The following is a 21,121-nucleotide window of genomic DNA, read 5'->3' on the forward strand; positions in this document are numbered from 1 at the left end:
CCGCCGACCCAAAAAGACAAGAGGTTTAAAAAGCCCTGCGATGGAAAGACAGAAACACCAGTTCCACCCATTTCCCGTTTCCCACGATCCAAAGTCCGTCATTGCATGGAGAAACAAAACGAAGCCCATGAAGAACCGAACCACCAATCGCTCCCGCCTGCGCCCCACCTGGTTCCTGTCCACCGAACCATTCGCTGAAACGCTATGCCGCAACAATTTCGATAGAACTGGGCAAGTATGCGTAGAGCGAAGAGATACAAGAAGTGCTGAAATCCGAACTTTCTGTATGAGCCAATCTGGATGTAAAAGTGCAAGCAAAATAAAAAAGGGTAGGAAACAACAAAAAAGACAATTGGTGAAAGGAAAGAAAAAAATAAAGATAATGAAGTTTCCAGCCGACCCGAGCATGAAAAAATTTCCGCAAACTTTCCTTTAGCATCATCCCGAGCCTTTTTCACGCTTTTTTTTTGATCCCCGTAAACACCATCGTCCGCTGAAAGAGGTATTAGACTCCCCCATTCTCCAATCTATGCTCCGCCCATCCTTCCTGTTCATGCTCCTTGCCCACCAATAGTGTATTGCGAAATGTTTTGCCAATCTGAAGAAACTCCGAAAGTTCGAAGAAAGTTTGTTCCCCACGCCGTCGCTGCATCCCATAGATAATTTCCGCCGGCTTTGTAAATATTTGCTTGACCCTGACACCCGAGATTACGTGCAACGACTTAATCACGAAGAGATTTATGCTGGAGACTTGCTCGCAGCATTAGCGATATTTCGACGATCATCGTTCATCGAAAGACCACCGAGACTAGTTGAGAGAAATGAGAAAGGATCATTGTGTCCGTCGTTGAATCCACCGTTGGAGAACCCGGCCGACGGTGGAGCTTGGCCTGCAGACGTGAACGCAGCCTCGGCTGCACGGCTATCAAATGGTGTGGAGTGCATGCCGCCGTTCGGTGCGTACTGAGCACCCATTGGTGGATACGGACTAGCGGCACCGATTCCGGACGGAAGAGCGTAAGTGCTTGGTGGTCCACCGAATTGCTGACCAGGAAATCCAGCACCTGAGCTAAAGCCAGCAGCGGCAGCGAATGGCCCGGGACCAGGTGTTCCAGCCATGGAGGGGGTGCCCATGCCGAAGCTAGACGGCGTGTCCATTGGCGAGGGGAACGCATCAGCAACCACAGCAGCCCCGGCTCGACTTGCACCGCAGCGGAGACAGCTAACGTTCTTCGCGAAGTTGTGATATCCGCATCCGTCCGATCCGCACTTCCAGTCACCAGCTCGGAAGGGTACCATACCGGAATTCCCACCACGCATATGACCCATTCCGTGACCGTGGCCGCCCATATGGTGCGCAGGCGGCATCATTGAGGGATGTCCATAAGCGTAAGGGTAGCCCATCGGGTCACCGGCTGGTGCGCCAGACATTGCCGGGAATGAGCAACGGAAGCATGCAGTGCGGCGCTGAAAGTTGGAGAACCCACATGAAGGGCACGTCCAGTCACCAGGACGTGGGCGGTTCTTACTGGGCGGGAAAGGAGTCAAGATATCTGCTGCACGGTCAAGAACACGGCTGGAAGAGGGAGAGACTTCAATGGCTTTCTCGTTCAGGGCGCGTCCGTTCATGCAGAGACTCTCTGCGGCCTTCATGAGTCAGCAAATGTCAAAACATGCAAGTAACGAGAAAACTCAATTAAAAATTTGAGAACTCAAACACCACAATTGGGTTTTGTAAGGGTGGCCTACCTCTTCGTGTGATGAGAAGACAGCAAAACCTGAGCCGGTGGGCTTGTGCTGGTCTGGGGTACGAAGCGTCCAGAAAGCAATGGGACGACCACCGAACTGCGTGAACCAGCTCTCGAGCTCGGACTGAGTTGTGTCATGCGGAAGGCCACTCATGTGCAGGACCTTGCTTCGCTCAGAGAGAAATGCTCTGACGTCAGCACGCGCGTCCATTGGTTTGGTAAGCACGTCTGGATGCTCCTGCGATGGCTGTGATTTGCGAATAAGCCCTCTCAAAACCCTGGCCAGTGTGACGGCCTCTTCCATTGCCCGCCTCGGCGAGGCGGGTGCTAGAGCCTGGAGGTGGAAGGGAAGGTTATGCTTAATTGGTGCTGATGATTGGACGGGTTCAACTTCAAGAGCAGCACAAATATTAGCCAAGGCACTGGACCCAAACGGCAGAGACTCCGGGTGATGTGCTTGCCAGCGTTGGTACTCGGTACGGAGATCAAAAGTGCGAGAGTGCTGTAGATATGGCGGTAGAACAACGGCCTTATCCCTAGCTTCTCGTGGGAGCTGAACGCGGAGATCCCAGGAGTCGAGTGTGACAAAAGCGAATTCGTAGTTCTTGGGAATGAGGTGTTCCTGGGCGAATTGGTCGAATCTATTCACGGCGTCACGGAAGGAGCCAGCATTACGGACGTGTTCCCAAGTAAGCGTTGTCAAGCTGGCTGGGAGGGTGAAAATTTTCATGTCAGCGTGTGTGAATTGGTCTCGGGTGAATCCGAGGTGTGGACCTACTGCAGAGCGGAGTAATGGGTGTATTCACAGGCTTGACGAGCACGCTTTCACGGTGAAGCTGAGTTTGCGTAGGTACGTCAGCAAGCGGAAGGTGAGAGCGGGAGTCTTTGAGGGGAAAGCACCTCCTCGCAAGATTTTGCATCTAGTAGAATCCATCCTAACTCAATGACCTCTGCTGAATCTTTTGTCACATATACGCCGTGCTCGTCGCAAGTAGTGGCCACATGGATCACCACGTATCGATCCAGATTGGGAGCTTGAGGTGGATTCGTTGCCATGTCTGCGGAGAGGGAAGGGAGGAGGATCCGCAGGAAGGTTGGGAGAGGTTAGAAAAGGACTAAACTATGGCGGCAGCTGTCACAGTTGTCGTCCCAGAGGCTTAAAACGGGGAGCGGCGGGAAGGAGGGAGAGAGGGTTGGGTGGACGGCAAAGGAGGCAAAGCAGTGGAAAAAGAAGGCGTGCAGGAACTATACAGATTGCACAAGAGCAAAGTCGTGTTTGGGGAGAATGGCGAGGAACTTGACGGGCCAGGTCAAGTGGGTGGTAGTGGTGGTAGTAGTGGGACAGGTGGTGGTGGAGGAGTGGAGGAGTGAAGACTCGAGTTCTGGTCTCTGGCAGTCGGTCCCGGACGGTTTCCAAGAAAGATGGAACGGATTCGCTACGAGGAGTTCGGGACGAGCTAAAACAGCAAAGCCAATACGTTGCTTGGCCGAAGCTCCGAGTACATGTAATCACCCAAGCCCAACCTTGAAATTGCGAGGACGATTCGACCTGTGACTTGTGCCGTGTATCTGTCGCTGCGGGACCATTGCAGCCCATTGCAGGTTGTGGCAGCCATCATTGCACTCGTTGCAGGTCTCCTACAGCCCGCAGCGCTCCCTGTGCTAATGGCTTGCGACGTTATTATAATGGGCTGGGTGGGGGAAAGAGAGAGCTGATGCTGGTTGGCAGCATTGCTAAGGTTGGCGGCCCATCTTCCCATCTGGAAATCTGAAACACAATGGCTGCCCTCTCATTCGCACGCGTCTTCCGCGTGGACTTCCTCCCGAAGTACCCGTCACACGTTCCACAGTCAATAATAGTGGACAATGGAGAATCCAAGAGAACCTGAGCACTTGCCCGCCGCCGCCGCCGCCACCACTACCACCACCACCGCGGGCACGGAAAAGAGGGCTGGCCCCAAAGCAACGGCCGTTCCGCTGAACTTCACCTTCACTCACTTGGCATGGCCAACTCCAATCTTTTTCCAAGCAAAAGTAACTTGGGTGGTGCATCACGATACAGGGTCAAGGTACTTTCGTGATGATTTGCTTTTCGATAACCACCTGCAGCATGGGGCCTAATGGCTTGCACACATGCCAGCTAGAGGTCCCCTCAACGATTGTCTGATTGTCAAGTTGAGACAGATGCATATCAGTGAGTGCAGCCAACGAATACAGTGTGCATGTTGAAATGGAGAACCTGAAAAAGCTGTGAAGAACAGGCAGCGTGGGAAAGTAGTTCCCTTTCTTCATTGTTGAGACCTCTAAAAATAATAATAATAATTTTTGGGTTCTTTTCCGCGAGGGGCCTCAGCACGTTTAGGGCTTGCGACCCCTGGCTTGGAGTGACGACGCTTGCTCCCAAAGAGGACGATCATGCCCTGTTGAAATCTTTCACTTCCAGGGAGAGCCTCTTCTTTCATCAAGCTCCAATGCCGGCGCCCAGAGTTGCCTCGGAAATGCAGACGCGCCCGCTGATTCGCCTCGACATGACTTAAGGTGGGATCGAGGCCCGCCTCAAAACCAAGTCACCTTCAGAAGACAACTCTTTAGCTGTAAAGCCTTCTAACAAAATAAAAAAAATAGCTGTAATATATTTTATTACTAATATGATTCATATAGAAGTTTTTAAGCTTTAAAATAGGTTATTCTAGCCTGAGTAAAGCTGTTATGTGCAAGGCCACGACTGAATAAGGTGGGCCTCGGATGTATGCGGATGCCATGCAACTACCTTTGACCAGTGAAAGGGAGGCCGCCTCTTGGCATTGGACATCCGTCGTGGAAGAAGGATGCTAACCTAATGCCGGGCTCTCTCATAGACTGTTACTGAAGGTGACGCGAATAATAGGCATTGCCTCGTTTCAGAGATCTAGCATCAATCCACAACCCAGCAAAAGATAAAGGCCAGCTGGCATGCATGCAGTCAAACGTCTGCCGAACACAAATCCCGACGAAATAGCAAACAAGAATATACCGAGTGCGTGATTCATTTATTTATTGCGTGGACATGTAACTGGGACAAGCAAAGTTGCTGAAGTTCTTCATCAAATAGACGGAGCGGCCAGCCATTCAACTATCTTAATCAAGTCTCTACCTGCTCAAGACCAACCTTTACCTTTGCTAAGCAGCGTGAGGACCTGCAGGTTAGAAAATCCCGCGTATCCAGCTAGTTAGTAGTGGCTTTTGCGGCTTTCCTGATTAAGTGGTTTGCTTTACTTGGGGGCTCTCTACTTTCCCTCTCGCTGAGCGGTTTTAAGCCCTCCCATAAGGCCCATGCTCTATGGCGGGTAGGACAACTGGGCAGACGGAGGCAGGGAGACGCAGGCATCGCACCGACACCAACCAGCAAAAAGTGCCCCTTAAGCATCAAACCCCGCTCCCCGCGCATTTCCTCTCACTTTTGTCTGCAGGCTGTCCGCTGTGAAAGGCCACGGCCTTTGTTTCATTGATTCATCGGTTCATTCATTGATTCATTCGTTACAATATCTCTTAACTGGGACTGCACCCGAATTTCTTTGATCTTTGTGGTGGTTTCTGCCATCTTTGTTGTCATTGTTGTTGCTGCTGATTGCCGCTACTGCCACTGGCTAACAATACTACTGCTCTCTCTGGCTTCCCGCTCTGGCTGATGTCTCGGGGCACTGGCTTTCCAACGCCGATGGCAGCACCCCGCGGTCAACGCGAAAGGTAGGCTCGCTGCCTTGTCCTTGCACACAGCACACCCACATACATACCCACATACACACACCCACTCCCACACATTCACCCACTCCCCACCGACCGCTTTCTCGCATCCTGTGCATATCCGTGTTCCTATCTATATTGCCTAATCTAAAACCCGGTTAACGAAGCCACAGCGCCTTCCGCCGCATCATGGGCTTTATGAAGCACTTCCGCTCCCGATCAAAGCTCAAAGACAGAGAAAAGCAACAACTCCAAGACGTCTACTTCCCCGCCGCCTACACCGGGCCCGACCATATTAGCCGCCTGCCAGACACCGTCCTACGCCTAATATTTGCTTATGTGTGCCCGCACTCGAGAGATGAGACATTCGATTCTAGCGAGACCTCCGTGGTCAGCGAGGGATGCATGCTCTGCGACCTCCGAGACCTGTCCAGCTGCTCCAAGGTGCGCCGACAATGGTACCCGCTCGCGTCCGGCATGCTGTGAGTTTTGCTTTCTCGCGCGGAATGGTGAAGAAATCGCATAATGACATAATACGCAGATATCACAGCGTCCGCATTGATGCCGTCCACTACTGCGAGCTCGAGGAGGTCCTGGCCGAGCGGCGGCGGCGGAAATCTCGCAACCACGAACCCATAGATCCCCCAGCCGTCCGGCTACAACTGTTGTCGAGGACAGTAAGGGAGAATTTATACTGCGCGCGAGCTGTGCAGCTCCTCAAATTACCCTACATGACCCGGGAGACGTGCAAGGCTGATCTCGCGAGGACCGTCTCTGTGCTGCCGAACCTCCAATATGTCGATTTACCTGACGGCTTCTTCACTGGCGATGCATCATGCCATACGCTGCGGCAGGAACTGCAGGCGCGATGTCCGCACATACGGAAGATGAAGTACGATGCAGGGTCGGAACAGTCTCTAGAGCTGCTCCTCCAACGCTACTGGATGGAGCTCCAGATCCTGGACATATCCAAGCTCCGCATCGAACCCAGCATCCTCCGCCAGGTCCTGGGCTCGCTGCCTGCCCTCCACGATCTCACCTTCTCCGACCTCTCCTGGCTCGACGATACGATCTTCCGGCCGGCAGCCAGGCTCCCCGAATTCCCCTCCCTGCGCGCCCTCACCCTCAAAAACGTCCCCAACATCACCGCCGAAGGCCTAGTGCGGTACCTCTCGTGGCCGCAAACTGGCTCCACCCTCACAACCCTCACGCTAACCGACACGCCCGGGATCCCCGTCACAACACTGCACGCCGTCCTCCAGGCCGCCGCACACCTCGAAACCCTCTCCGTCACCGCCGTCGTCGGCGCCTCCCTGCCCCTGGACCCGCTGCCCCCGCTCGCCTCCCCAACGCTACGCACACTACACTACGAAATCACCTCCGCCCCCGCCGCCCGCCCGTCCCTGCACCCGCCCGCGCAGTCCTACTACCAGCACCTGACGAGCTCGCTCCTCGCCAACGCCCTGCCCGCCCTCCGCGCCCTCTACGTCCGCGACCCGGACTTCCCGGAGTCTCTCACCCTCGCCCCGCCCATCATGCCGTTTGCTGATAACGGCGGCGGCGGCGGCTTCGGCGGCGGCGGCTTCGCCCAGCCCCTCGAGGTCTTCTCCAAGGGCCTCGACGAGCTGGACTGGGTCTTCACGTCGGTGACACCCCCCGAGGCGCCCGGGCGCAGGGGCTCGCTGTCCGGAGGCAGGCCGCTGAGCTCGTATTCGGCGAGTAAAGGCTTGGGGCCGCAGTGGGGGGGCGAGGCGCGGAAGAGCATCGTGGTGGGGAATGGGTTCGGCGGGTTCTTGGCTGTGCCGGTGGAGGAGAGCGAGAGGCCGCGCAGTGCGGGGAGTTGGGGCGGGAAAGGGAGCGGGGGTGGGGGTGGGGTTAGGGGGAGTTGGATGAGTGGGGGTGGGAGGGAGAGGAGAGGGAGTCGGGTGGATCTTTGGCGGTAGGGTGGGCGGCGCTTAGGTTGGGCTTGGATGGCGGAGTTGGGTTGATGGGGCTTGTGGTGATTGGTTTGGGTGGCGGGTTGGATTGGGATGGGGAGGTTTGCGGGGGCTGGTGCTGGCTGGTTATAGCGGGTTGGGTATGGTGAATATGAACGTTGGATGGCTAACTGATGGATGGATGGATGGATGGACGGATGGATTGACGACTCCCCAGCAACTCCGCACAGAGCTCTTGGACCCGCGCGTTCCATGTATCAGCGCACATTTCGAGCGCTCGACTTACCATTTCTATTTTTCATTTCTTTCTCCCCGGATCACGAACTGGATCCCCCCAGCTCACCTTTTTTCAGAGCGCTTCATTTCCAGCCTGCGTCTCACCAGGCTCTCATTGTTTCTTTAAACCCCTCTTCTGGATTTGCGGAGGTCCTGCAGCACGCTCTTTTTGTTTATTTTCTAATACCCCTTCGTGTACGCATTCGGCGCTGGCCGTGGATGCTCGTTTGGCTAGAGAGCCAGGACTGTGGCATTTTTATCGAGCGAGATTAAAGCACGAGAGGGTGGACATATCGCACCGGCGGCGTGCGTAGATGTTTTCTGGTCCTGGAAAAGGAGATGTGGGATTGGAGTGTGAGCGGGCTTGGAGCTTCATGTATATGTTTTATGGAGAACGAATTCATGATTTTGCGTCAGGCTGCTCTGTGCCTGCGTGAGAGGTGTGACGTGCTCTACAGCTTTGTGATTTGATGTGAGAGACCGGGGGATTGCCGTGCAACACCTGAGATTAGGGGGATGAAGGAGTGGTTTGAGGTTGTTTGAGAAAAGAATGGTACGATGCGACGTGAGATGAGAAGAACTAGGGTTAAAATAAGAATATTCCCCTTGTGCTAAGTAAGGTTATGTTAAGATATTATAGACAAGACCTCTTCTTAATCTTACGTATGTATGCATGTATATTCTATTATGGCCATGCACTTCTTAATCTTGCAAGGGTGTGGCCGGTATGGGTCGGCCACCTTCCCTACTTGTGGTGGCAATATCTAGTGCAAAATCGTTTTTATTACTGTTAGATATTATTTATAAGCATGCTTACGCAGCTCAACCCCGTTTATATATTCTCTATTTGCCACTCATTTAGAGCTTTAAGCGAAGACTTTATATTAGGATGGTGAGTGCCAAAGATCTGTTTCCCTAACTGCAGGCATATTTTCATTAGTAAGATAGCCTCCTCACTGCGGCCTTGAGACTTCAGCGTGAATGCAAGGTTATTCATGCTGGCCAGCGTGTCTGGATGCTCCTCCCCAAGCACCCTCTTTCTCGTCTCCATCACTTGCACCTCTAGCTCCTCGGCCTCCTTCCACCGCCCTTGTTTCATGTACGTCAACGCCAGGTTAGATATGCTGGTCAGCGTGTCTGGATGCTCCTCCCCAAGCACCCTCGAGCATATCTTTAGTTCTCTGGTTTGAAGCTCTTCAGCCTCCTTCCACCACCCTTGATTCCTGTACGCCGACGCCAGGTTAGCCATGCTGGTCAGCGTGGAGGGATGCTCCTCCCCAAGCACCCTCTTTCTCGTCTCCATTACTTGCACCTCTAGCTCTTTAGCCTCCTTCCACCGCCCTTGATCGATGTACGTCGACGCTAGGTTGCCCATGCTGGCTAGCGTGTCTGGATGCTCCTCCCCAAGCACCCTCTTTCTCGTCTCCATCACTTGCACAAACAGCTTTTCGGCCTCCTTCCATAGCCCCTTAAGATTGTATACTAACCCAACCATCGCCATACTTCTTAGCGTTTCCTGATGCTTTTGACCCAGTACTTCCCCCCTCACTTGCATCGACTTAATAGCCATCGTCTCCGCATCTGTTACGCTTCCCTTTCTCCACGCATACCATGCTGCCTTATACAGTAGTGAAGCCCACTCGCACAATGAACTTTTCCCCTCAGGTTGCTGCTCCAACGCCGACTTTACGTGGGGAAACAGCGCCTGACATTTACCCCAATTCTCGTGCTCTCCTGTAGGGAACTCCAAGTAAAGAGTCTTGATATACTGCTACCTCCATCTCTAGAGCTACCCGTTGGCCCCTAGCCACTTCCGCATTGCCAGCTGTACTAGCACGTGCATTTCAAAGGTTATTTAATCCTCAGCGACAGAAACGAATGAATAGTCTCGTAGGGTTAGCAAATCATCTTCGAACCCATCCTCGTGTTTACTATGTCTATCGTGCCCTTCCTGGTCTCTGCGGCTGTTTCTATTGCGATTAAAAAGACGTCTAAGATGCCTGATTGCTCGAGACTCCTTTCTATGCGGATGTTGGCTATATTCTCCGAGTCTTACTCGATTTCGAACTAAAGCTTCAGGAATCCCTTGCCGGTCAAAGAAGCTCATAAATGACAGTAGATTAGCGGCCGACGGCTTCGTCCGGCATATATAATCAAACGATATCTGCCACGTAATGATAATGGAATTCTTAGCCTCTCGGTCTCTACGAAGTTGTCCCGCTTCCTTATATAGGAGACTTGTCTTCTCGCGGTCGCTCTTCTGGAACTCTAAGAGATACTGGCGCACCGAACAACGCGGCACTCGTTGGGTAATATATGCTGCTGCCTGAACAATAGCAAGCGGCATGAACTCAAGTGCCGCCACCAATTCGCTGGTGCCATCGCTGGTACCCTGTATCCCTAACTTCTTCTCGAGCAATGCCAGCGCGTGCAACTCTTCCATTGGCAGCACAGCAATTATATCGCTCTCTTCCATCAGCTTTAGTGCCGCCGCCCTAGTCCGTGTCGTGACGAGAATCGACCCGTTCTGGCTCTGGGGCAGATACGCCAGCAGAGGCCGCAAATTCCGGCTGTCTCCATCGTTCCCCTGGTCTTCTTTGCCTGTACTTTGAGCTATGAGGAGGAAGCTAGCGTCATCAACATTGTCGAGGACAAGGATCCACTTCCCCTTCTTCTCATCACACAGCCAGTCGTGGACAAGCTTAAATATATTCACCCTCGGATTGCGCCGGCCGGAAATCTTGAGGTGGTCTGCGATATCCCAGTAGCTCTGCTCGAAGCGGGCGGCGTTGCTCGCATGCACCCAGAAAACCCACGTCTCTGCCGACTGCTCTCGAATTCGGTAGCAGTGTTCGATTGCAAGCTGCGACTTCCTGCCCGAAAGTCAGCTTTGGTTTTGACGCATCGCGCCTACTCACCCGACGCCGCCTAGGCCGACAAGCGCTGTCCAAGACCCGGGCGCCGCGCATTTTTGGTGGAGTTGGTGAAGTATTGTTCCGCGGTCGACAAAATCTGGGTCGCGGCGGAAAGGGACGAATAACGAAGGGCTTGGCGGAGTCTCCGGGCGTTCTGTATAAACAGAGCGTGGTTAGCATGGCGCTGGACGAGGCGGCGGAAGCTAGCACTTGCCGACCGGAGGGTGAAAGTGGGCCTCGACGGTGCCAGAGCTGTACCCGACTTGTAGGCCCCGGTTCTCCGGGCCCGTAAACGTGGTCGTAGCGCTGGGGTAGGCCATTGTAGGGCACGGCGATCTGGGTTGTCTATCGTCTGGAGCTTTGAGCAGAGAGATAGCTGCTCTTGCACATCAGGCTGGCTTTCGCCTCAGCTAGTCGGCATGTTCTAATTATAGCGCTATGCCGCATCGCGGCGTACGATGCGCCCGGCCCTCTTCTGTTGCCGCTCTGCACAACGAGCTTATAAGGGCGTAGTTCCTAGGGTCACACACGTATTAAAATTCCGTTCTTCACCTTGTCGCTCTAACTTCTTATCGTTTTCTATACTTCAGCTGAACGACATGGTAGAGCCTGCTGGTCTTACTATTGGCGTTGTAGCCCTTGCTAGTCTCTTCAATAATGCTGTCGAATGCTTCGAATTTGTCCAACTTGGCCGGAAATTTGGAAAGAACTTCCAAACGAGTCAGCTTAAGCTTGACAATGCAAGACTTCGTCTGTCGCGGTGGGGGAAGTCCCTAGGTCTGGGCGATAATATTGAACATACGGTGTCGCTTGAGGAGCGCTTTGGGTCTGACCCAACCGTCAAACAGGCCGAGGCTTTACTTGGCCAGATTCTCGAGTTGTTCGCTGAAGCTGAAGGCGTGTCGAATAAATACAAGAGTCGGACAACGACCGAGGACAGTAGCCTTGTAACATGCAACCCGCAAACTGATCTAGATCCGGCAATGGCAGAGCTCCATCACAAAATGCGGCAGCTAGCAATCGAGCGCCAGAACCGATCTAGCGTACGGCAGAAGGCAAAGTGGGCATTGTACGAGGAGAAGCAGTTTAGACGACTAATCGAGGACATCACCGAATTGGTCGACAGCCTGGTAGAGCTTTTCCCGACTAGTCAGCAGTCTCAACGCAGCCTGTGCGAGATAGAGGTATCTACGATTAACGGAAATGAGGGCATCTCGGTGTTGAGAGAAATCGCCGCTGCACAAGACAAATATCTAGCGGATGCGTTCACAAAGGCGATGGGTAATACCGGAGGGTCATACCATATTGTGTTTTCAGGCAGCAACAATAATGGCCTTCAGGTTGGTCACAATTCTGGCACAATGAAGGGGTTCACATTTGGGAAAGGGAGTTAAGGTAAGCAAAGTTAAGGTAGATATTATGTCTACTAATTTACGTTTACTCTTTTGTATTCCTTTTTGCCAGCAAATTTATAGATGGTGTTCTCGGGCAGGAAGTCATAGCTTATTCCGAACACCGCTACCGGATCTGACAGAGTTTAATACGTCCTAGTTGTTATGTAGAAGGATTTTCGTTAATAGATCTAGCAAGGAGTCTAGCAAATCAGTCCGTACTTAAAGCGGCGGGCTGAAGGTAAAGAAAAGTCGAGCTATAAGAGCGCTTACGAATGAAATCTAACAGTAATGTTAGTGATTTGGCAGTTAAAGTCGCCACCGCTAGCAGGGAAGTGGCCGACCCGCTCCGGCCATAGGGCTGAACGCCTCTTAGCCTATTTATAAGAGGAAAAGAATGCCGAGTGCTAATTGCCCGCTCTACGACGCGGCCGACCTTCCAGCCATCCGCACGCAACTGAACGGGGACGGAGAACAGCCTTTATCTGCTGCATCAATCACCCCCAATAGCTGAGCCGCACAACGGCTCCTTCAGCACCACTCAACGTGCGAATCGTGTAAGCACTTTCGGGCGAACAAGCGAGCAGGGGAAACAGTACTATTGCATTGATTCAACATTGAATGCGGAAAGGCAGAAATCGAATTTCTACCACTGTAGCGTAGCTCGGTATCGGTACAAAGTCTCAATATTCTCATCATATAAGCGGAAACTTTTCGAAAATTGATGTCTTCGACCGGTTAATACTTTAGAGAAGGTGTTTGCGTTTCAGAAAACGCCTTTGAGCAGAACGTTTGACCACCTTAGGTTTAGCGCCAAGACAGTCGTTCGAAGTGCGGAATAAATTTCAGGAGCGCACTTTAGGGGGAAGCCGGTTTTACAAGCGACTGTACTGCAAGAAAGGGTAGTACCGCTTGCGGGTGTTCGAATGCGATACCTGCGACCGATCATTTGCTAACCAGCAAGCTCTCCAGCAACACTTGAACTCTCCTGCACACGCTCCTTTATACGCTTACGGTGATTGCAACCGGTCCTTTGGTAGCGAGCAAGTTCTCCAGCAGCACTCATCCATGCACGGAGACACTACACAAGTATGCTCTGAACTGGAGAGTTAATCTTGAAAGTCTGCGGTAACTATTCTTTGCCAGCCATGCCCTTCTCCAGGGAGTCTCAGAAGCTTAACCCGAAGAACTCCTTTGCTATGCCGCGCAAAATGAACCAAAAACCCACATATGCTCATGTCTATCCCGTATATACCCGCTCCAAATCATAAACATTGTCATAAAGTCGTGACTACCGTGTCGAATTCCCACATCCTTCACCACCAACCACCCGACCGCTTACGGCCATCGACTCATATCCTCCTCCATCTGGTCCACCAGACACACCCCCTGCTCGCCTACCACCGCCTTTAGCCACGCCAACGTGCCCGCATCCTCGGTGTAAAACCCCGGATGCCTCACCCCACACGCAATATTCGGCGTGCCCTTCAAAGTCTACCTCTACAGCCTGCCCTAGGCATCAATACCTGCCCCCTCCGCCACCGCCACCTCGTTCTCATCCACATTCGTGATCTCGCTCGGCGCCTCGATATGGTGGAACAGCTCGGGATTGACTGTGTAGCAGCGCCAGTCGTGGTCGCGACACGCCTCCAGAACCCGCACATCGAAGGCCTGGCAGCCGCCGTCGCCTCGTTGCTGTACTCGTCGAGGATGCGGCGGGCCGAGGCGCGCGTCACGCCGTACGCGAACGTGCACAGCGGCCAGTGGCTGCGGTGCGCGAGCCGCACGTGCTCAGGCATGCCGAGCCGGCGCAGGAACGCCGCCGTCTTGGTGTGCAGGCGCGCCGCCGGCATCAGCGAGTCGTCGGCGTAGGCGAGGAACGCCGATTCTTGCAGCTGCGACTCCGGGAAGATGTCGCCGCAGTGGCCCAGGAATAGCAGCTCCCAGTCCAGCGGGCCCCAGTAGGTGGAGCGGGCGCCGCGGCGGGCGGGCGTCTTCGTTGGCGGGTGTGTGGTGAGGAGCTGTTGCATGGCGGCGGCGGCGAGCGGGACTTGGGAGGTGCGGAGGTGGATGTCCCAGTCGACGTCATCTTCGAGGATTATGGCGGTTTCGAGGTCCGTGGAGAGGAACCTGGGTGACGGCAGCGTGTTAGCTTTTTGAGGACATGTGGTGGCTTGGGTTCGTGGGGATGCGAGGAGGTGGAGTGAGGGTGTCGTAGTACCATTTTAGAGCGCTTAGATGCCCCATCCAGGCCAGTGCTGAGCCTTTCTTTATTCGAGAACCCTTGGGGGAGTGGAAGGCCTCGAGATCAGCGTCGGTCCATACTGGTTGATCCGGGATGGTGAGATCGATGCTCGTCATGTTGGCGGCAAAGACAAGGGCACTTCGGCGGGGAGAGGTGGCATGAGACACAGCAACGACGGCTCCAAACTGTAGATACTGTGTGAGCTCAACATATCCAATTTCGTGCAGTATGCAATTGTAAAAAGGTGAGATATACTCCCAGAGTGGCATTTGCAGGCGGAAGACCCCTTGACTTGCGGGGACTCGAAGAGTTCCAGCCTCCATTGGAGAAAAAGTAGATGATAGGAGCTATACACAGCGCGAGTAACAGTAACAAGCACCTTGAGGAACGGTCCATTATGAGGTGGTGGAGGAAGAGAGGAAACATAGCGCCTCAGCGCCTCAGCGCCTCTAAGGCGAGGGCAGTGGTGTTGGGGTTGGTTTGTCACTATTCAGCCTCGTATCCCAAGAGCTTAGCTGCCGTTAGCCTTCCCCCCTAAGGGCGATCTAGCCGCCCCCCGATGTGCCCTGTGTGCTGCATATGTGGACTCTGCATATCCATCCCACCGCGACGCCCAATTCCCTTCCTAGACATTCCTGAACACCACAGGAACGCGAAAACAAATATCCCCGGAATTCACTCCCCAAAACAATGGCTGCCGACACTGTGCCTGCGCTGGACTCCCACAAGTTCTCGCGCTACCGTTCGGTGCGACGAGCTCAGGAGCTGGAGCTGCAGTCCAGTGCGCAAACACCACTACCCTCAGCTATGCCCTCTCCGCTCGGGTCCCAGAAGGACCAGCAGGTCAGCAGGAGCATGTCGCGATACCACCGCCAGCGGCCGACGGCTTCGGGCGCGAATGCACAGAAACCACCGCCGCTGCCTCCGGCGGGTGCGCTGCGACAGGCTGGAGTTGAAAAGCTGCCCCAACTACCCCTAAACCGCCCCAGCCCTACGCACGCGACATCGACTCCGCACATGCGAGCTGCGAGCACCGCTGCGGCCCCGCGCCCACGCACATCGCACAATGGCAGCGGGTCGCAAAGTCCTACCAAGTCGCCTCCGTCGTCCAGAGCGCCTGCAGACCCGGTGCCATCGGTGAAACAGGGGGGGAGGGAGCCACCGCCGGCAGCTCGCGATGAAGCTAGGCAGTTAATTCAAGAAGAAGCAGAGCGTCAGAGATGGATGCAAGCAAAATTGAGGGCAGAGAAGCAGGCAAAATTCGAAGCTGAGCAGGCAGAACGGGAGAGGTTGGACAGAGAGGCCGAGGAAGCTGAGCGTGCTAGGGCTCAGAAGGAAGCTGAACAGGCCGACCGCGCGCGTTTGCAGAAAGAGGCAGAAGTGGCAGAGCGGCGGGAGAGGCGATCGAAGGCGAAGGAGCAGGGGGAGAGGGAGCACCACGAGTCCTCACGAAAATTGCGCAAACCGCCGCAGCTGAAAGAAGAGCCGAATGGGTCGAGACTGAAGACTCCACCGGAGCCATCGCCCAATCCACACTCATCGTCAAAACAGGGAACCAAGTTTAGCTTCTTGAAAAGACGAAAGGAAGATGAATCCCCCAAGTCGCCAAACAATCCTGCCAACATTTCCAAACCGAGACAGGTCAGCAACGGTAATGGACCCCCTGTAAGCAACGCGCTTCTCGGAGGTAATGGACCTCCTGCAAGTATTAAGCCTGGAGGTGGAGGTGTTGTTCCGGGAATTGATGCCCCAATATCTGCTGTCAATGCTGGAGACCGAGTAAGTCTTGCCCCGTGATCAAATCAAAAGTGTATGCAGCTCTAATGGACGCATAGCGTGTTTTGGTCGAACGCAACAGATCTTCTATTCTCCTTCCTGTCACTCCCACAACAACTCCTTTAGATCTCATCCGCTCCGCTTCTACGTGCTTATCCGAGCCCATTGATGCAAAAGCTTCGGTTTTACTAGAATCTTTTAGTAAAGTTGGCGTGCAGAGACCGCTTCGGCACTATGAGCATGTGAGAGATGTGATGAATTCTTGGGACGACGACAGACAGAACATCCTTGTACTCGTCGATTCGGCCTCTGGCGGTGTTGACGATGAGTTGAGCGCCTCGCAAGTACCCGAGTCAAGGCCTGAAGGGATGTCCTGCTACATCTACTACTCCCAGAAGCCCGGTAAATGGGCGAAGCGGTTCGTTTCCCTCCGCCCCGATGGGCAGATGGTGCTCGCAAAGAACGAGACAGCGAAAGATTCTATCAACGTTTGCCATTTGTCTGATTTTGACATCTACTCCCCTACTCCTCGAAAGATTGCGAAGTCGGTTAAGCCTCCGAAAAAGATCTGTTTCGCAATTAAGAGTCAGCAAAAATCATCTATGTTCGAGAATGAGACAAGTTTTGTTCATTTTTTCGCCATTGGCGACAAACAGACTGGAACTAAATTCTACAAAGCTGTTCAAGGGTGGCGGAGTTGGTATCTCGTAAACGTCATGGGCGAAGGTCAGAAAAAATCAAAGCCAGCCGACACATCTCCTCCCCGTGCATTCTTGGGAACTCGGGAGGTTGCTGGAAGTAAAGCACTAGGAAACAGCTCGTCACTTCATGGAAGAAGCATTTCCGTGGATTCGCATTACCAATTAGGGTCTTTCAAGCCACTACTAGACCTCAACCAATTCAACAAACCCGCTAATCAAGATGCTGTCCCTGAACCATCCTTCGCAGACGATACCTTCGCAGGGTTAGATACCAGGACGATGCACAGCCGCAAAATGTCCACGCGAGTGAAAGGTCCACCTCCGGTTTCATGGAACCCAAGCCACTCCACTAAAGATAGCACCGGACGCAGCTCCAACCGCCTCAACTCCCTAACCCAGAGTACATCCTCACAATCTGGCGCAGAAGACGCCTTCGCCCCTACTGGCCTCCTCGGCCGTAACTACTCCCAACGCCAACGTGCTCAACAAGAGCGCGAGCAAGTAGCCAAAATAACTGGCCCTTTTACAGATGGTCCTTCCCTCCTCAACAATATGAACACTACGTACATTACCCATGCCTCGATTGAATCAGGTGGCCTGGGCCGCAAAGTATCCGTCCGCAGTACACGTGGTCGTGAGTCCAATGAGTTACACCGGGGTACTTCAACCCGCAATAAGCCGAAACCGCTCGTTGATCTGACGCCTCAATACCGCGAACCGCCACAGCACGCTCGAAAAGGCAAAGGGTTCGTACCCGACGCCCTCAGCGGTGAGCCTCTGATCTCCAACGCCACAACTCCCGAGGAAGCCATCAAGATCCCTCCCTCAACCGACTGGCGTGCGCGACCCACAACCGCAGGCAACCAATCATATGGCACGTACGGCGTAGCCGGCCACGAACGCACGCGTTCTCTCAAGGGCGGAATGCCTACGAATAACCTCGCGGCCTATGCGGTGAACAACCACACCAACGTCCCCGAAGACGAAACGGACGCTTTCACCGGGCGTGGTTTGCTTGCAAATACTGGGTTCAGCCAGGGCAGCGTCCCGGTCGGGCATGGCGTCATGGATGGGTCGAAAGCGAAGGGTCCGATGCTGGATGTAGGTGATCGGAGCAGATTCGTACCCGGGAGTCTGCTTGCGGGAGTGGAGAGAGTGCAGGGACCTGCGGGCCCGATCATCGATAGAGAGAGGAGGAGGAGTATGGAGCTTGCCGTTGGAGAGGGCCTATAACGCTTGAGGCTGATATGTCTGTGACGAAGATGAATGTTATGAAGAGGCGCGTATTGGCCCATAGAATGTGGACAGGATATGAAGTCGGCACCCAGCACTGGAATTGGATACGGAAAGGTGGGCCGACTCTGGGGTGATAATGGTCTCTGGTGGTACGGCTAAATCGGCGTTGTAATAATGCCTTGGGGATATCCCATTTAATCAGTCGGTTTTCTTACTCGCTCTGCATTGAATTGCGCCTTTCATTTGTTTCTGGGCATTTCATGTGTTCTGCACGGTATGGAGGGGGGGCAGTCATCTTACTTTCCGGTGAGCATATTTCTTATCTCCTCCCCCTGCTTGGGGGCGGTGCTTTCTCGCTTCTCGTCATGCCCGCGCTGAGCTGGCAGCAAGGCTTTTTTCGTCTGTTCTCATATGGCCTTTGGCGGGATGGTCACGACCCTCGTGTTTTGGTTTCCTCCCATATATGTTACCCAGTTCTTTCTTCAAGATACATACCAGCAAGCTGGCGATGCGACGCGATACCCGCGTTCTAGTACTAGGGTTTGGCATTACCTTCCAGAAGTCCAATGCTCAAGTGGTTTGCTTACGTAGACATAGAGCTTTTTTGGCGTGCAAAAGGCTATGCTCGTAACGGAATCATCTTTCTATGGCTTTTACAGCTTTAAGTCCAATCAGTTGCAACTCTGCAGCCGTATCTTATCCTGTTTTTGCCTCGTAATTGCTGGAGCCAATTGTATGTGTAAAAAGGGGCCTGTAGCGTACATGAAGGAAATTCTGCAATTGACTTCTATGAAGCTAGGTCGCTTAAAGAAAATCCTTGACGTGGCCCTCTAGGGCGCGGCAGGATTCTTTCACGAGCTCTCTTCTTCATGCAAGGCTGGCGAATGAGATTGAGGTGGCATTGTCGCGGGGCTCGGAGAACAACTCATAAGAACCGTCATTACTCATGGGATCAGCAAGGATTTTTACATTCAAATTCCCACTAGAAAAAAGCAGGCATTAACGCACCGTGGACTGTTTTACTAATGAGCGAAGTCTGAGATGGACCCACTCTCTGTCGCAGCCTCAGTGATCGCCCTTCTTGGAGCCGGCGGCAAGATCGTTTCCCTACTTTCGAAGGTGACTACTATTGCAGATGCGCCGGCCTTAGCAACAGACACATTGATGGGGATGACTGATATCTCTACGGCACTTCGACAGATTGGAGATTTTGTGAATGGAGCTATCAAGGTCCCTGCGGAGCGTCAAAAATACATTCGGCTAGACTATCTCCTCGCAACCCTTACTGGATGTCTAACCACGTATTCCGAACTTGAGGCAATTATCGACAGCCTAAAAATCGGATTATCAGGGATTAGCGTCTTCGATCGCGTCAAATGGTCCGTAAAGGAAGCCAGTATCAAGACTATTGTGCAGCGGCTAGAGATCTACAAGAGTTCACTCAATCTCATGCTCTCCATCATGCAATCGACGTCAATCGTCGAGACACACCAAACCGTGGCGAGTCTTCATAGCATTATAGAACAATTGCTGGGCAGTGACGATGATCTATGTAGGCGATTTAGTCGCTGCAAAAGAGCCCGTACTCTTTCATCCGGCACTTCGAACATGGAAACGCTCACCAACAACAGTGCGGATGATAATGCCGATAATGGTATCATCCGTCCTGCAATAGTGGCAAACAGAAATACCACGGAGATGGGCTTCACCGTTGACGGCGTGTCAGCCGATTCCCGTGGTTATCCAGGGTTCAAACATTCCCGGCCCAAAACTCATCCCCAGACCCGTTCGACCCGCAGGAAAACGGCAACTCCAGTCTTCTCAGCGATAAGCCTAGCCGAGATACCCAATATATCCGCACAACCATTGCCAATATGTGTGCATGAAGTTGGCAATTCCAGCTGGTACGCTGTTGCACAGGCTCCGACAGTACCTTTCTCGCCTACGCGTGCCTTTGAAGGAATGGTGCAAGATCTCAAAAAGATATTGAGTTTCAAGATGCCGACAAAGAAAGAAAGGGTAGCCAGCGACCTCGCCCCCGAGCAAGCACCAATCTCTCGGCCACAGGCACGAAACAGACAGTTGTTGTCAGGGACCAGGCCGCCGTCAGAGACCAAGCCACCTTCAAGGACGAAGCCGCCGTCAGGGAGCAAGCCATATTCAGGAACGAGGGTGCCGTCAGGGAACAAGCCACCTTCAAGGACGAGACTATCGTCAGGAAACAGGCCACCGTCAAGGATTAGGCAGCCACTAGGGGCTAGGCCGCCGCCAGGGACAAGGTCTTTGCCGCGAGTTAGCGAGGGCGAGCCCGAAGGCAAAGATATAATACACGGAATAACCGTCCTCTGTACACTTATAGATCAGCATGCCGAGCAATTTCATGGGAGTGAATATACCAATTATGCTCGCCAGATTATTGGAGAAACATTCGGCCGGTGGATTTTTTCTGGCGATAATGATGGTATGATTCTACGTATATTCTCCAACTCATTTTATCTAAGCTTGGTAATAGCGGATACTATATTAAAGTATCTATCGAAGACCCTTGCGGTCTACCGCCACGATCCTACGGATGAAGGATATCAAGACCATCTCGCGCAAATATACAAAATAGCCGATAAGCAAAAACGGATGATACAGAGGCATCCGTCGAAGTGGAGGCTTGGGTCCTTTAAAGATAAGATGCTTCGCCCGAGCGTAAGTCAGGACGGAGTTATAGTTCTGGACGCTGAGTATACAGGCATGTCGACAAATCTTTCAAGCCTTCCGAAGGGGTCGTTCTGGAATTGATTTGCTTAGCGCCCGATTCGCCCGATTTAATTTGACTCTGAGCTAGTTCAGGAGGACCTGCTGGGATTCAACTTGCAATATTAATTAGTAAGGGTATATAGACTTTAGGGGAAAATATGTCTTAGTATAATATAATTAGCCTAGGACTTTATAGGACTTTATAGGATTAGGGTATAGTAATTTAATTAGCTTAGGACTTTATGGGAGTCTATAAGTGTAGCACTAGATCCTTAGCGTCACGCCGTAGCGGGATTTCTCCCCAGGGGTCTGATTTATGAGATAATGCACAGCAATACTTGTTGATCGTATGATGTCAAGTCAGCTGCTTAGAAGATCAACAACACGGAGATTACCGATCTTTAATTGCTCGTAACACTATACAG

The 21,121-nt window shown here is 53.0% G+C and overlaps 7 protein-coding genes across 7 annotated transcripts; 4 read left to right on the forward strand and 3 right to left on the reverse strand.

Moving 5' to 3' along the window:
* Nucleotides 1–5,660: 5,660 nt before the first annotated feature.
* Nucleotides 5,661–7,414, forward strand: K441DRAFT_679859 (F-box domain-containing protein; the record flags this gene model as incomplete). The annotated part of the gene is made up of 2 exons (XM_067651314.1): nucleotides 5,661–5,953; nucleotides 6,013–7,414. The coding sequence occupies 2 exons, from the start codon at nucleotides 5,661–5,663 to the stop codon at nucleotides 7,412–7,414; spliced, it is 1,695 nt and encodes a 564-aa protein (XP_067500646.1).
* A 997-nt stretch (nucleotides 7,415–8,411) lies between these two features.
* K441DRAFT_225376 (TPR-like protein) lies at nucleotides 8,412–9,396 on the reverse strand. Its single transcript, XM_067640613.1, has one exon. The coding sequence runs from the start codon at nucleotides 9,252–9,254 to the stop codon at nucleotides 8,517–8,519; it is 738 nt and encodes a 245-aa protein (XP_067500647.1). The 5' UTR covers nucleotides 9,255–9,396; the 3' UTR covers nucleotides 8,412–8,516.
* On the reverse strand, nucleotides 9,397–10,962 carry K441DRAFT_225382 (uncharacterized protein). Its single transcript, XM_067640614.1, has 3 exons — nucleotides 10,814–10,962; nucleotides 10,603–10,753; nucleotides 9,397–10,553 (listed from the first exon to the last, which is right to left on the reverse strand). Exons 2-3 carry the CDS (start codon nucleotides 10,651–10,653, stop codon nucleotides 9,540–9,542), a joined length of 1,065 nt encoding a protein of 354 aa, XP_067500648.1. The 5' UTR covers nucleotides 10,654–10,753; nucleotides 10,814–10,962; the 3' UTR covers nucleotides 9,397–9,539.
* Nucleotides 10,963–11,105: 143 nt separating this feature from the next.
* Nucleotides 11,106–12,254, forward strand: K441DRAFT_665164 (uncharacterized protein). Its single transcript, XM_067649453.1, has one exon. The coding sequence runs from the start codon at nucleotides 11,199–11,201 to the stop codon at nucleotides 11,991–11,993; it is 795 nt and encodes a 264-aa protein (XP_067500649.1). The 5' UTR covers nucleotides 11,106–11,198; the 3' UTR covers nucleotides 11,994–12,254.
* An 859-nt stretch (nucleotides 12,255–13,113) lies between these two features.
* K441DRAFT_707388 (glycosyltransferase family 25 protein) lies at nucleotides 13,114–14,755 on the reverse strand. The gene is made up of 5 exons (XM_067653720.1): nucleotides 14,491–14,755; nucleotides 14,212–14,420; nucleotides 13,727–14,120; nucleotides 13,554–13,685; nucleotides 13,114–13,484 (listed from the first exon to the last, which is right to left on the reverse strand). The coding sequence occupies exons 1-5, from the start codon at nucleotides 14,659–14,661 to the stop codon at nucleotides 13,329–13,331; spliced, it is 1,062 nt and encodes a 353-aa protein (XP_067500650.1). The 5' UTR covers nucleotides 14,662–14,755; the 3' UTR covers nucleotides 13,114–13,328.
* A 170-nt stretch (nucleotides 14,756–14,925) lies between these two features.
* K441DRAFT_689079 (uncharacterized protein) lies at nucleotides 14,926–17,945 on the forward strand (the record flags this gene model as incomplete). The annotated part of the gene is made up of 2 exons (XM_067652261.1): nucleotides 14,926–16,014; nucleotides 16,071–17,945. The coding sequence occupies 2 exons, from the start codon at nucleotides 14,926–14,928 to the stop codon at nucleotides 17,943–17,945; spliced, it is 2,964 nt and encodes a 987-aa protein (XP_067500651.1).
* A 688-nt stretch (nucleotides 17,946–18,633) lies between these two features.
* Nucleotides 18,634–20,959, forward strand: K441DRAFT_665166 (uncharacterized protein). Its single transcript, XM_067649454.1, has 2 exons — nucleotides 18,634–20,409; nucleotides 20,461–20,959. Exons 1-2 carry the CDS (start codon nucleotides 18,990–18,992, stop codon nucleotides 20,736–20,738), a joined length of 1,698 nt encoding a protein of 565 aa, XP_067500652.1. The 5' UTR covers nucleotides 18,634–18,989; the 3' UTR covers nucleotides 20,739–20,959.
* The last annotated feature ends 162 nt before the right edge of the window (nucleotides 20,960–21,121 follow it).

The sequence above is a fragment of the Cenococcum geophilum genome (assembly GCF_001692895.1).
Source record: "Cenococcum geophilum 1.58 unplaced genomic scaffold K441scaffold_41, whole genome shotgun sequence".
In the NCBI taxonomy this organism is placed as follows: Eukaryota; Fungi; Ascomycota; class Dothideomycetes; order Gloniales; family Gloniaceae; genus Cenococcum; species Cenococcum geophilum.